The sequence below is a fragment of the Haliotis rufescens genome, unplaced genomic scaffold (genome assembly GCF_023055435.1).
Source record: "Haliotis rufescens isolate VD_foot unplaced genomic scaffold, xgHalRufe1.0.p SCAF_138, whole genome shotgun sequence".
In the NCBI taxonomy this organism is placed as follows: Eukaryota; Metazoa; Mollusca; class Gastropoda; order Lepetellida; family Haliotidae; genus Haliotis; species Haliotis rufescens.
In genome coordinates, this window is record NW_025963822.1 from 88,386 (window position 1) to 103,872 (window position 15,487).

Genomic DNA, 15,487 nt, shown 5'->3' on the forward strand with positions numbered 1-15,487 from the left:
TAGCCATGGCTAATTATCTCATGGCGGCATTAGTGAAAGGACAGAACATCTCTCTATTTCAGATGCTACTTATAATTATGTCCCTGTGAAGATCCTGGTTAGAATTGATCTGGGGGTACGGGTGGCCCAGTCGTCTAAGGCGCCGCGATTCGCTGTGCAGAATTGCGTCCCTTGGGCACGCCAGAAACCTATGATTGTGGGTTTGAGCCCCAGTCCGCCCCGATTATGATTCTAGGTTTGTAAGCACCGTACCCGTGCTCGTGGATATCACCGAAGTGGTAAACGTCTGAGAGCTGCATCACTTCGAGCTTTCCTCCCACATTAAGCTGACACGCCGCGATATAACTGTAATACTCTTAAAAGCAGTGTTAACCCAACTCACTCATTCACTAGAATTGATCTTCAGCAACCCATGCTTGTCGTAAGAGGCGACTAACGGGATCGGGTGGTCAGACTCACCGACTTGATTGATGCTTCATATCTCAATTCCTACATCGATGCTCATGATGTCAATCACTGGAATGTCTTGTCCAGATTCCATTACTTGCAGACCGCCGACTGCTGAAATATTGCTGAATGCAGCTTGAAAAAACAGACAAACAAATCTAATAATTATATTGCAGAGTAAAACTAAGTAAAATATCTATTGAAACTTATTTAAATATACTGCTGGTACTCTACCATGCTCAATTCCTGTAATATAAAGAACAGCTCTTTACAAAGTGGAACAAGATCTTACTTTTCATTGGAAGGACATTAATTGAAAGTGAAGGAAATATTTTTTTCTGCTTTGTGAAGAAGGTGCAAATGCAAATTTTAAAGTTAAATATTTTATCTTACCATGACTCATACTTATTGCTATTCATGTGGAGGACAAAAATGCTGTCCGATGCAGTTCCCTATTTTGACATGTCCCCATATGTTCCCATGTTTTTTCAGGTGAACAATTGACTTGCCTTTGCATGTGTTTGTGATGGGTGACATCTGTTGGGCAGGATGGGCTCACCTATTCTCGAACACCTGGTATCATTATTATTTGATGGTGATTCAAAAACACATGCCCATGATATAGTCGGAATCATACAGTTGACTCTGGTTTATGCAGAGATTTCTATTGGATATGGAAAGGGTTTTGTCGCTTTATTTATTTCTACTCATTTGTTTTAATTACTGTAAATACAACGACCCAATACTGCTTTGAAATTCTTCCTCAGAAACACTAGCTTCATCAATTGTCCCAATACTCATCGGTATGGCACGAGCTGTTGGACGTTCCAGTGATGAAGAGCGTCCTCTCATATCCTACGTCCTCTCCATCAACACGGGGAAGCCCTACCCAGTACAAGAGGACAACAATCCGACATCCAAGCGAGCTTTCAGCACATTTCGGCCAATCCTGCCCAGAACACTCTCGTCTCTTGTGATAAGCTCAGACAGCCCTAGTCCCACCAGCCCCTCCCCAACAAACCTGGACTACGTGGACGGCCATCGGGAGAGGTCTCCGTCGCCTCTGTCTGTTTCCATGAGGGATGGGTTGAACGTAGAGGACAAGGTTGATCCTGCTTCAACATACTTCAACAAAGTGGGATCAAGCTTTACTCGGACGAAACCGTGGGGATTTGAAATTATCCCAGAACAAGATCATTTGCCATTTTCCAGTGCCCATTTGCAGACGCTGGTCAGTGTGGTGAGTATGTTGTAACTTCATCAAGGGAGCCCACCATCCCTGGCCCCAAGTCTGCAGCAAATGTCAGTAAGCATTCCCAAATTGGAAATGAACATTTCCCAATTCATGCTGTTATCATGGTTAGAGTTGTAGCTTATGTCATGGCTTTGTATTTCACTGACAACCGGACCACTATAGATGAAGAGGTTTTAATGCTTAGCTTAACATTATTGCATTGAATGTAATTGTTAAAATTCATTGTTGACATTCCTCTAAATTTATGAAAATTAAAACTGAAAAAAATCCCAATTTTGAACAAATATTTGTTTCGAATCCCAGGTAAATCCCAGGGACTCGTTCCATAAAGCGATCATACTGATAGGATGATTGTAATTCTCATACTGTAACATAGACCGTCGTAGCATTACGAACAGTTTATGGAACAGACTCGGCATCTGTGATGCTAGTACTACAGGTTGATCTGGTGATACTGGATGGTGATGGATGGAGGCCATGTTGAAGTAAATGTGTTTTGTTGACAGGCAAAGCGGCTGCTGGGCAAGGAGGTCTTGAAGAACCTGGACACAATGGTGCACGACGTCCTCACGGACTCCTCACTCAAGGTGTGTGTTTGTTACTGCTGCTGCTGCTGCTACTACTACTACTACTACTCTTCTACTACTACTACTACTAGTCCTACTCCTACTACTACTACTCTACTACTACTACTACTACTCTACTACTACTACTACTACTACTACTCCTACTCCTACTACTACTCCTACTACTCCTACTACTACTCTACTACTACTACTACTACTCTACTACTACTACTACTACTACTACTACTACTACTACTACTCCTCCTACTACTACTACTACTACTACTACTCTACTACTACTACTACTACTGCTTCTGCTGCTACTACTACTCTTCTACTACTACTACTACTACTACTACTACTCTACTACTATTACTACTACTGCTTCTGCGACTTCAACTACTACTACTACTACTCTTCTGCTGCTACTACTACTACTACTACTACTACTACTCTTCTACTACTACTACTACTACTACTACTACTACTACTCTACTACTACTACTACTCCTGCTACTACTACTACTACTACTCCTACTCCTACTCCTACCCCTACTACTTCTACTACTACTACTACTACTACTACTGCTCCTGCTGCTACTACTACTCCTACTACTACTACTACTACTACTACTCTACTACTACTACTACTACTACTGCTTCTGCTACTACTACTACTACTCTTCTACTACTACTCCTACTACTACTCCTACTGCTACTACTACTCTACTACTACTACTGCTTCTGCTGCTACTACTACTACTACTACTACTCTTCTACTCCTACTACTACTACTCTTCTACTCCTACTACTACTACTACTCTACTACTACTACTACTACTTCTACTCCTACTACTACCCCTACTATTCCTACTACTACTACTCTACTACTACTACACTACTACTACTACTACTACTACTACTCCTACTACTACTACTACTACTACTCTACTACTACTACTACTACTGCTTCTGCTGCTACTACTACTCTTCTACTACTACTACTACTACTACTACTACTACTCTACTACTATTACTACTACTTCTTCGGCGACTTCAACTACTACTACTACTACTCTTCTGCTGCTACTACTACTACTACTACTACTACTACTCTTCTACTACTACTACTACTACTACTACTACTACTACTCTACTACTACTACTCCTGCTACTACTACTACTACTCCTACTCCTACTCCTACTCCTACTCCTACTCCTACCCCTACTACTTCTACTACTACTACTACTACTACTACTTCTACTGCTCCTGCTGCTACTACTACTCCTACTACTACTACTACTACTACTCTACTACTACTACTACTACTACTACTACTGCTTCTGCTACTACTACTACTACTCTTCTACTACTACTCCTACTACTACTACTACTCCTACTACTACTACTACCCCTACTACTCCTACTGCTACTACTACTCTACTACTACTACTACTGCTTCTGCTGCTGCTACTACTACTACTACTACTACTACTCTTCTACTCCTACTACTACTACTACTCTACTACTACTACTACTACTACTACTCCTACTACTACCCCTACTATTCCTACTACTACTACTACTACTACTCTACTACTACTACACTACTACTACTACTACTACTACTACTCCTTCTACTCACTACTACTACTTTTACTACTACGTTTCTTACTACTACTACTACTACTGCTACTACTAACATTGGGAGAGTACCAGGGTTTGCTGCCAGGAATACAGCCCTTGTGGCAATCTGGGAAATGCAGAAGGCTGCAGTGTTGGGGAGTTTTCACATTCTCTGAAAAGTTCTGCGTGGGTTCGTCTAGGCAGTGCTTCCTGGGAGAAGTCCCATTCGCTGTCTGGGCAAGGGCCCGGAGTTGATGATGAGCCTAACCAGCCTGACTGCCAGGATCACCCAAACCCTCTTTGCTGAATTATTTATTTTAATCTGTAAATAATAATAATTGATAATAATAATAATGTTTATATAGCCAAATCCACACTCTAGGCATGCTAGTGGACGAAAACTGTTTGTTTCTAACGCTGTAAGGTTGTTCATATTAAATTGTTTGATAGGCATTACTTAGAAGTTGACGGATGACAAGTTAGACACAATTTTATGGCTTTTCACAGTATTAAAGAAGTTGTTATCCATAAAATTGTGCTATGTTGTTCATATTGTCTTCATGTCTATCTTGTTCCTCCTTAGTTGATCAAAAGTATGCTTCATATTATCAACAATGTCTGATGGTAATTTTTTCTAAAAAGATATGATACCTTAGTGTGCCTTGTGCCACTTGTAACTTTTATTTGTGCCATTTGCGTTTCAATAGAAGAAATTACGAAGCCTGATGGTGTAAAACTATGACCACTTTCTCACTCACTCATTTCAGTGTATCAACCTGTCCCGGTTCCCATACAAGTCTTACAGTGAGACCATCACTGTTGTCATCGTCACTCTGCTCCGAGATGTGCTGGAACAGGAAAAAGGTAGATCATTTTACACATAGTGAGGACTCATTGTTAGATGTTGCTATTCAGGGACTCTAGGAATCCTTTGACATTCAGCTTGCCTCTGCTAGAGCTGATGACTGGTTACCGAGGAAGGTAATACCGGGTCAGCGTCTGATGCCGTTGTGCATGTTGTGAACTCATACACATCGTCCCCTGTTGAATTGGAATTAAGACTCCACATCCTTGCTGTCTTCCCGTGGGAGGAAACACTGATTGTAGACCTTGTAAACACGGACTCCGTGATCTTCAGATGACAGTAATTTATTACATTTATGAATGGCACAATGAAACACAATTTGTAGTTTGTGGGTTGGAGTTATGATTGAGCCCTGGAACACCATGGGGATTCCGGTCCGATAAAGTCCCATTGTGCCCCAGTGGCTTGGATCCTTGCTTGTCATTGTGCCCCAGTGACTTGGATCATTACTCATGCTTATAGTCACTGGGTTGCCTTGACCAGACTTGATTATTTCAAGGCAACCTTAATATCACTGAGTCCAAGACAGTGATGCAAGATGATAATGTACCTGCAGATCTGCCGCTGTCCTTCATGAAGGAGATTGAGGATTTCGTGAAGATGTTGTACCAGTCAGGTCAGCATGACCTTGAGAAGAAGCACGCCCATGCCCACAAGGAGCAGGACAAGGTGTGGGACTTCAACCCCTACCAGCTGACGGTCTATAGTAACGCTGCGTGTGTCGACCTGCTCTTCTGGGCCATCAGGGGGGAGTCAGGTAAAGTAATACACAGATTGTGTGAGTTTCTTCTGGGCCATCAAGGGGGAGTCAGGTAAAGTAATACACAGATTGTGTGAGTTTCTTCTGGGCCATCAGGGGGGAGTCAGGTAAAGTAATACACAGATTGTCTGAGTTTCTTCTGGGCTATCGGGGGGAGTGAGGTTCAAGTAATACACAGATTGTGTGAGTTTCTTCTGGGCCATCAGGGGGGAGTCAGGTAAAGTAATACACAGATTGTGTGAGTTTCTTCTGGGCCATCGGGGGGGAGTCAGGTAAAGTAATACACAGATTGTGTGAGTTTCTTCTGGGCCATCAGGGGGGAGTCAGGTAAAGTAATACACAGATTGTGTGAATTTCTTCTGGGCCATCAGTTGAGTCAATTAGAGCAGTTCATGTGACCTGAATTTCAGTTTCCAAACACTATTATAAGATAAGATAAGATGATATGAGATGAGATGAGATAATGTTTTATTACCCATGATGGAATTTGCCTTACCTCAAACAGAGTTCACAGGTGCATAAAATAACAGCAAAAATTACCAAAACAGTTGCTGAGCCCTACTGATGCAGACAGGAGTATGTTAGTTACCATAGTTACCCTTCTAGAACAAACATTCTAGAAACGTCTGTCCTTTGGGCAATTCAAGAACATCCCATGGCATGTTTTACTCACATTCTTATGTCATGCTAGCCATCTCAATGACTGAAAAACTTCAGAGAGTTGAGATACAATAATTATAATGATATCTAGCCAGTGATACAGGTCTCCATCCTATAACTTGGATATTGCTGAGTGCGGCATTGAACAAGAATAAAACTTAGCGCAAGATGAAGAAGGATGTGAATGTGTTTGCAGAGGCGGAGAACCTGTGCATGAAGCTGAGCGAGAAGATCAGTATGAACACCGAGAGGAAGCTGCTGCTGTCTCACACGCCTCTCATCCTGGTGGCACTCGAGGTCAGTCCCTCTGTACTACCGATACTCAATAGTTAGACCACCGACTCTATCATAATACCATAGGGGCGGTGGGTCGGTTAAAGCCTTTGCTTGTCACGCCGAAGACCCGGGTTCCATTCCCCACATGGGTACAATGTGTGAAGCCCATTTCTGGTGTCCCCTGCCGTGGCATTGCTGGAATATTGCTTAAAGCGACGTAAAACCATACTCACAATAATAAGATTTTTTTTGTTCTGATATTGTACTGTATTCCTGTTATACTTTTACTTCAAGAGAAAAAGTCTCATTGCTCCCTCCCTTCATCCTGTGCAGGCTATGGGGCGGTCGGGTAGCCTAGTGGTTAAAGCGTTCGCTCATCACGCCGAAGACCCGGGTTCGATTCCCGACATGGGTACAATGTGTGAAGCCCATTTCTGGTGTCCCCCACCGTGATATTGCTGGAATATTGGTAAAAGCGGCGTAAAACCAAACTCACTCACTCACTCACTGTGCAGGCTATAGGCAAGCTGGCGGTGAAGTTCCCCAACCTGGCCAGCACAATGGTGTCCACGCTGCGAGACTTCCTCGTCAGCCCTTCGCCCATCCTCAGTAAGCTGAACAAGTACGCTTCGGCAGAGAGTGGGTCTGGCAGCATCAAGATCACGGTGACGGATGAGAGCAAGACCGCAGTGACCACGCCCAAGAAGAAACCAGAGAAAAACAAACTGCTAGCCACACTTGAGAACCTTCGCGACAACGCAATACATAACATCTGCAGGTGGGATAATTATGTAAAATGTGTCATTTTCTTTGGGTGTAATCTGCCTGGGATTCATTGTTGGAATGGGTCCTTAGCTACCTATGGTGGTTGTAAGGGGCGACTTAATGGATCTGGTGGTCAGACTTGGTTGTGTCATCATTCCGAGAGTGTGGATTGTTGCTCATAATATCGATCACTGTTTTATCTGGTCCTAACTAGATAATTTAGAGGCCGCATTATACGGATGTAATACTGCTTTAAAAAGCCATCCATTAATTGTCGTCCATATGTGTATCACTTCTAAATGTCTTTCAAAGACTTAAAACAGAAAACAGATTGTAATTTGTAAAAGTGTGAAACTGGGGAAATATTTTCACAGGTATGCCATATGTGACATGTGAAGCAACTTGCATCATTTGGTATATACCAACATGGTTCAAAATAAATATGTTGGCCATATTTCATCTAGTCAAGGGAGGGGCACAGGTGGCGAGGTCATCAAAGGCGCCGCGATTTGCTGTGCAGAGTTGCGTCCCTTGGGCACGCCAGAAACCTACGATGGTTGGTTTGAAAATCCCGGTTCGCCCCGATTATGTTTCTAGGTTTGTCAGCACCATACCCGTGCTCATGGGTTTCACCAAAGTGGTAAACGTCTGAGACCTTCATCACTTCGGGCTTTTCTCCTACATTAAGCTGACATGCCATGATATAACTGGAGTACAGTTAAAAGCAGCGTTAAGCCCAACTCACTCACTCACTCCAATCGAGGGCCCCACTCCACAAAGTGATCTTAGCCCAACAACTGTCGTAATGCTTATACCTTAACATTGACTTACGACAGTCGTAGCGCTACGATTGCTTCGTGAAATAGGGCCCAGTACTGTAACTGGTTATATGGTCAATGAAAGTCGTTAATCAGGGTTTGAAATGAACACAAGTCCGCTCGTCCAAGACAAGTAACATTCAGGATGGACTAGTGCCAGTTCCTTGTAGACCACCACTTTTACCTTTCATCAGATAGCAACTGACTTGATCAGATAATAGTTCAGTAAGGGTGGAAACTGGACTTTTATAGTCAGTTGATGCCCTTGCCTCGGGAAGTTGTCCAACATCAACCTGAGACATTTTCATGTAAGTTAAATTCTCTTCAAACTCAACTCACTCACCCACTCCTACACTGTTCTTCTGTGCACAGGGCCCTGAAGGCCGGCCTCCAAGAGGACCCTGACTGTGTCCAGGCCTTCCTGGCCTCCCTCTCCAACAGGCTGTACCGTGCCGAGATGAGTGACAGGTGGGTGCTGCCTTAGCTGCCAATATCGGCTTGTGGGAAATGGATATCTTTTCACTTAAATTCTTGTATCAGGGATTTATCTGGACCTGCTCAGAGGCTGATATTCAACCCCATGTCTGCAGCATTGTTGGTAAAAATTCTAAAATTGGAACTAAAAAATTCCAAAGAGAAAAAAACAAGATGAGGCTTTAATGCTTAGTTTTTTCATTGAATGGAATGTTAAAGAACCCATAATTTGAGAAAATAAGTTTTAAAAAAATCCCACTCTTGAACCAAATTATTCTTTTGTCCAAATGGTCTGCCAAGGGCACTAGATAAATCCCACCTAAATTGTTTTTTCTTTGAAGGTGTATTTTATTATCAAAGGTGTTGACATAGATTATTTGACCTGTGTTTTTATAATTTTCTGAAGGATATGTTTGATTAATGACTTGAAGAATTACAGTAATTTGTCTGCTAGAATGCATCTGTTTTGCTCTATTCACGTATGTCCTGAGTAGCACCAGGGTGCCGTTGTTCAAGACGACCTCAGCGCTACGACTGTCGTAAGTCAGTTTTGAGGTATGGGAGTTACGATGACCTTAGCGCTAAGATCTCTTTGTACAAAGGCACCCAGGTTGATATGTATGTCTTGCATGAGGATGTTGATTGTTTAGTAGCTGCATTGTATGCATCCTGAATGCATGGAGTCACTATTGTTTGGATATTGTTCATAGCTGCCCTAGGCCTTGTATGATAGTATGCCTCTATACACGTGTCCTGCTAGACCTTACCTCTTGCCAATAATTTATTGATCAGCATGTTTTCCTGAATATAGAATTTTCGTAGGATACCTAAAACTTATGCAAGATAAGGTTTGATTGTCATATTGAGCATGTTGAGTAAGTGAAATCACCACATGTAATAAATATGTTCTCTCTGAAATCATAGGATGGAATAGTCAGGCAAATGATCTAGATCAGTCCTCTTTGGGAATTCCAGTATATTGGCTGGTCAATTTCTGATATGGCTGGACTATTTCTGATGTGGCTGGGCTATTTCTGATATGGCTGGACTATTTCTGATGTGGCTGGGCTATTTCTGATATGGCTGGGCTATGTCTGATATGGCTGGGCGATTTCTGATATGGCTGGACTATTTCTGATGTGGCTGGGCTATTTCTGATATGGCTGGGCTATGTCTGATATGGCTGGGCTATTTCTGATATGGCTGGGCTTTTTTCTGATATGACTGGGCTATTTCTGATGTGACTTGGCTATTTCTGATATGGCTGGGCTATTTCTGATATGGCTGGGCTATTTCTGATATGGCTGGGCTATTTCTGATATTGGGGCACGGATGGCCCAGTCGTCTAAGGCGCCGCGATTCGCTGTGCAGAGTTGCGTCACTTGGGCATGCCAGAAACCTATGATTGTGCGTTCGAATCCTAGTGTGCCCCGATTATGTTTCTAGGTTTGTCAGCACCATACCCATGCTCGTGGGTTACACTGAAGTGGTAAACGTCTGAGACCTGCATCACTTCGGGCTTTCCTCCCACATTAAGCTGACGCGCCGTAATATAACTGGAATACTGGTATCAAAATTACTGATGCAGTGTGTTTATGCAATATTCTTTTACCCTTTCTGTGACCCGGTCATCTAAGCGTGATTGCCTACATGTCTTGTGTATAGAGCGTCTGCCAAGAGAGCGAAAGGTCAGTGGTTCAATCCCCAGTCGCATCATACCAAACAAGGGGCGGTCGGATAGCCTAGTGGTTAAAGCGTTCGCTCGTCACGCCGAAGACCCGGGTTCCATTCCCGACATGGGTACAATGTGTGAAGCCCATTTCTGGTGTCCCCCGCCATGATATTGCTGGAATATTGCTAAAAGCGGCGTAAAACCAAAACTTACTCACTCACTCATACCAAACAATGTTAAAACATGGTACTTCTTGTTACCCTGCCGGGAGCTCAGCATTAAGAGGATAAGTCAAGGACTGGTCGGGTCGGAGTCAGTATGCTGTGTCTGAGTGGGGAATTCATGTTAAACTGCGGCGGTGTCTGAGTCAGCTAACACTATACAAACAGCATTAGTCTGGTCTGTTACAAGCAGCCACACACAGTTGCGTGCACATTGCTATGTAAGTGCAATGACATTTAACCCCATTTCACCTCACAATATCACCTCGTCTTAGGTGCTGCAATTGGCAGTGTTGCTTCCCTTAGTTGAGCCAGGATCCTATGAAAATTGAATCCAAGACTCACCAGACTATGATCATTCAATTGGTTTATAAGCAGTCACTCATTCATTTTCCTAAAATAAATTTAGTTTATTAATTCTGATTGATATATTTCCCCAAAATTTATACCATTATGACACTAGGCAATTGAATTCCAGTCTCTAGTTGATCCCTAACCATGCTTACATACTTTTTACAAGTTTACTATTTTTGTTTGAGGTGCATGCATGGCATGAGGTGTAGATTGGCTGTTTCTGTTGTTTATTCTTCACCGCTATGTTTGTGCCCTATCAGAGCTGTGAGCAAGTCTGCAGAGGTCCGCTGGCAGCAACTGAAAATGGTCTTGAAATTTGTGCGCCCCAGCTCATCTCAAATCAGCCCCAAGGATGTAGACAGGCAATCTCCTGTTAACCTACCTGAACTACTTAGTACAGTGATCATGGCAAATTTGTCTGCATAATTCACATTTACACTGCATTTCAAAACTTTCGCATATTAAAAAATTATATCATTTCCTCTACGAAAAGTGTACAGACACACCATTAAAATGCATATAATTTTTTCAAGCATTAGGCAAGAAGTTTTTTGTGCTCAAGACCATCTCTAAACACATCGGATAAAATTCAAACCCATACGACGATGATTTGATTTTCTCATACACTGATCACCTTATTTTGATTTTTGTGGCCATTTTGCAAAATATTACATAAATTTGAATATGTGTTTTCAAAGTGGTGCAGTGTTTATTTAGATGTGTGTGGAAACGATACCTTGAAGTGCGGTGGCCATTGCGTCAGTGGCAGCTACTTTCATATTTATGATGGATTTCTTTTCTAGCTTTGCGTAACATGCATTAATTGATCAATTATCTTTAGTATTTGGTTTTGGAAAAGATCCACAATTGTTCATGTGTATGAGCAAACAATGCTGAATTTTAATAATCCTTCAATGTAGATAAGTATGATTAAGATAAAAAAGATATATCCATATTAATGTTATTAAGCTATGGAATAAATGCAGGAATTAAATTACCAAATATTTAAATTCAACACTTTTTTAATGTCCTTAACTTTTTGAACTATTTTTGTAATTATTTTCTGATAGCTGCGTTACTTATTAGCTCACCTTAACAGGCAGTTAACCAGAGCTCATTTCATGACGTGTTGCCTGTCAGCTGTTATCTTTCAACAATAGATTGTGAAAGAATTGCAATGCTGAATTTTTCAAAGTTTACGAAAGAAAATCAATGTTTGAAATTTACCGTTGGTCTTGTTTAAGAAAGAAGGTTGGTAATTGCAGCTTCTTTGATGGTTATTCCATCAGCATCATATTTTGGTCTGATGGCGCTGATTATTTTGATGATGGCATCCATTGGTTCCTTTATAAATCAACTGGCAAACATTTGTTAATAACAGTTTCAATAATTGCAGTTTAAATCTTGTCCTACAGAGAGATTCCAAAACGAAGTGATCGCATTTGCATGTAATTATTTAGAAGAAAGTCGTGAAGAGTTCCAATGTTATGTGAAGCATGTACAGATTTGGCATGATCTTGATTTTCTGACACTCCTAATAACATTTTGTGTGATATTGCAGCATCTTGGCACGTGTTGACCTATAACCCTGTATTGTCATTTCTTGCTTTGCCGATCTCATTAAAATCGTAGCTTAGTTTCCGATGCAGCTAAAGATATAAGGACATCCCATAACAAGTCACGTCAGATCACGTGTGGCTAGCCAGATCGGGAACGTGACAATCGGAATGTGTTTTCAGATCATGCAGCCTTGAAAAAGTTAACAGAGGGTATTTCGAAAGACAGTTACCCTCTGTACTACTGATTCCGTCAAAATCATCTATCTCTCACTTCAATGGGATTAACTTTGGAACGGAAGTACTGCCTCTAATCTCGGCCATATATTAGGCATTCCTGAATCTTTCAGTTTACAAATTTTGAATAATATTTTTCAAAACATAGTCTAGAATGGAAGTCCCCAGATTGAAACTTGGCTGCAAAGCTTGAGAAAGCTGCTTTCTGACTGGGTAATGTCGAATTCTGGTTACCTAGTCATTTCATTGGTTGCGGTCAAAGTTCGGGAAAGGTCGTCCTGACATGACCTGTAATGGGATGTCCTCAGATTTTTGGTGTAGCGCTGAGATCTGATTTTAATGACATTGTGTTTTTGCTTGTCTGTTGCGTGTTGGTTTCATGTGGTTGTCTGCTGAATAACTGATATTGTCTTGCTAATTGTTATTTCTACAGCCTGTGGAGACTATGGTTCTAATGACGCATAGAGATGCTAATTGTAGATTTATTCTCATACCACTGTATACTGGAGCTTTATATATGCATATTGTTCGGTGAGATGCACTATGTATACTGAACAAAAATAGTTAGGGATGATAAATATTTGGGGGATATTTTTTGTCGTGAAGACTGAGCACATTGATATATACACCATGAAGATCCACGGTAGAATAGGTCTTCAGTATCCCATGCTTGCCTGGTGGTTAAAGCGTTCGCTCGTCATGCCGAAGACCCGGGTTCGATTCCCGACATGGGTACAATGTGTGAAGTCCATTTCTGGTGTCCCCCGCCGTGATATTGCTGGAATATTGCTAAAAGCGGTGTAAAACCATACTCACTCACTCACCATGCTTGCCGTAAAAGGCGACTAACGGGATCGGGTGGTCAGGCTCGCTGACATGGTTGATGCATGTCATTGTATCCCAAATGCATGGATCGATGCTCATGATGTCAATCACTGGATTGTCTGGTCCAGACACGATTATTTACAGACCGTGTCATATAGCTGGAATATTGCAAAGTGCGGCATTAAACAAGAAACAAACAAACAAACAATCAAACAAACATTGATATATATCGCCAAAATATTCAATCATGATCTCTAACTCTTTTGTTCAGTATAAATGGTTACATTTTGCTTCATAGAATAAGCCTATTGCATAAGTAAATAATTGATAAGCTTGTCATAAAATAAAAATTGGATTCATTTAATGTTCTCTTAGAATATCTATGGCGGTCCATTTTATCTTGATTTGCATTTTTCATAACATGTTTCCTAACCTGAGTTACCGTTAATGTATTCTTAACATTCGTGAATTGGATTTGATCAGTTAACATTGAGTGTTTGGTGTGTGGGGGAAAATATGGTTGGATGGTATATGGTCATATTTGTTACTGCTTTTTTGTTTCCTCAAAAATAATACTATCAAAATTAGTGTGTTTAAAATCAGAATTGTAGCAGATTGTGTTTGATGTATAAACATTGACTCTATTGACTGAACCCGTTGCAACTACTGAAAGTGTAAAATCAAAACAAGTGTTTTATTAATTTTTAACAAACAGATAACCATTTTGATCGTTCACTTTTAAAATATATTTACAAAACCAGCACAGTCATATTAGGTGCCACAATTCACATTGCAGAGTTACATCCCTTAGTCTTGCCAGGATCCTTTGATCCTGGTTTTGAATCCCTGATTGTGATCCTTGTTTTGTCAGCTTTATACCCATGCTTGTGTCACAATGGGCTTTCTTCCAACATTAAGCTGAGACTCTTGTCAAATTCTGTGATAATATGTGGACTATTATTGCTAAGACCAAACCAAAGTCTCAGACAGAGATGTGAGTGGAATACTGTTGAAAGAGGAATAAAACAAAACGCAAAGCAATATGTGTAAAAGGCACTGAGTCCTGGAAGGAAAGCCCGTGAAGATTCCGGGGTAGAATAGGTCTTCAGCAACCCATACTTGCCGTAAAAGGCGACTATACTTGTCGTAAAAGGCGACTAACGGGATCGGGTGGTCAGGCTCGCTGACTTGGTTGATGCATGTCATCGATCCCAATTGCGTGGATCAATGGTCATGATGTCAGTCACTGGATTGTCTGGTCCAGACTCGATTATTTTACAGACTGCTGTCATATAGCTGGAATATTGCTGAGTGCGGTGTTTAACAACAAACAAAGAAATGAGTCCTGGAAGAAGTTGCATGACATGGCATAAAGTGTAGCTGCCCCTTGTCAATCCCTTTGGAGATTTATCTTTACATTTTCAAAGGCCGATATTCAGCCCCAATCCTGCAATGAATGTTAGACAAAATCCATATTTAAGTAAAATATACCCCAATCTCAGGCTGTCCTACCTTTAAACTTAATATTTTATGGCTTTGAATGTGACTTGGTTGGACATTATTGCATTTAATGCAGTGTTAGAGCATCACTAAGTGTAATGTGTATATGAACCTTACAACGTGAAGATCCGGGTTGAAACAGGTCTTCAGCAACCCATGTTTGCTGTAAAAGGCGACTATGCTTGTCTGAAGAGGCAATTAATGAGATCAGGTGGTCAGGATAGCTGACTTTGTACCCGAATGTGTGGGATGGTTCCTCATGTCCTCAATTACTTCTCTTGTCAAGACTTTGTTATTTACAGGCTGCCATCATATAGCTGACATATTGCTGAGTGTGGCTTTAAGCAACAAAGAATTAACAAACACTCTTTCAGGATCAGAATCCTTTTGTAAGAGCCAGCTGTAATAAAGATTGGGGGGGGGGGGGTCTATGAAGTGGCTGAAATGTTGTCCTGGCTGTTGCTTACACCACCCTCTACCACACTCTCTCGCAGTGCTCTGAGAGTCTGTGAGTCTCCAACAGTATTGTTAATGTTATGAACTAAAGATCACAAATCCAATATGAAATTTGTCATTTCCTCTCATTAACAAACTATTTACCATCCTGAT

At 41.3% G+C, this 15,487-nt stretch overlaps 1 protein-coding gene across 3 annotated transcripts in view; it reads left to right on the top strand.

Moving 5' to 3' along the window:
* Positions 1 to 15,487, top strand: part of LOC124137851 (phosphatidylinositol 4-kinase alpha-like) — an 82,635-nt gene that overhangs the window by 4,885 nt on the left and 62,263 nt on the right. For 2 of the 3 annotated variants that reach the window (XM_046504326.2, XM_046504327.2), the window contains exons 6-13: positions 1,215 to 1,687; positions 2,209 to 2,289; positions 4,663 to 4,759; positions 5,317 to 5,517; positions 6,377 to 6,477; positions 6,972 to 7,234; positions 8,412 to 8,507; positions 11,021 to 11,122. In XM_046504326.2, the coding sequence (XP_046360282.2) occupies positions 1,215 to 1,687; positions 2,209 to 2,289; positions 4,663 to 4,759; positions 5,317 to 5,517; positions 6,377 to 6,477; positions 6,972 to 7,234; positions 8,412 to 8,507; positions 11,021 to 11,122 (1,414 nt within the window). The remainder of the gene's footprint in view (positions 1 to 1,214; positions 1,688 to 2,208; positions 2,290 to 4,662; positions 4,760 to 5,316; positions 5,518 to 6,376; positions 6,478 to 6,971; positions 7,235 to 8,411; positions 8,508 to 11,020; positions 11,123 to 15,487) is intronic. The other variant, XM_046504328.2, reaches the window with a different exon arrangement.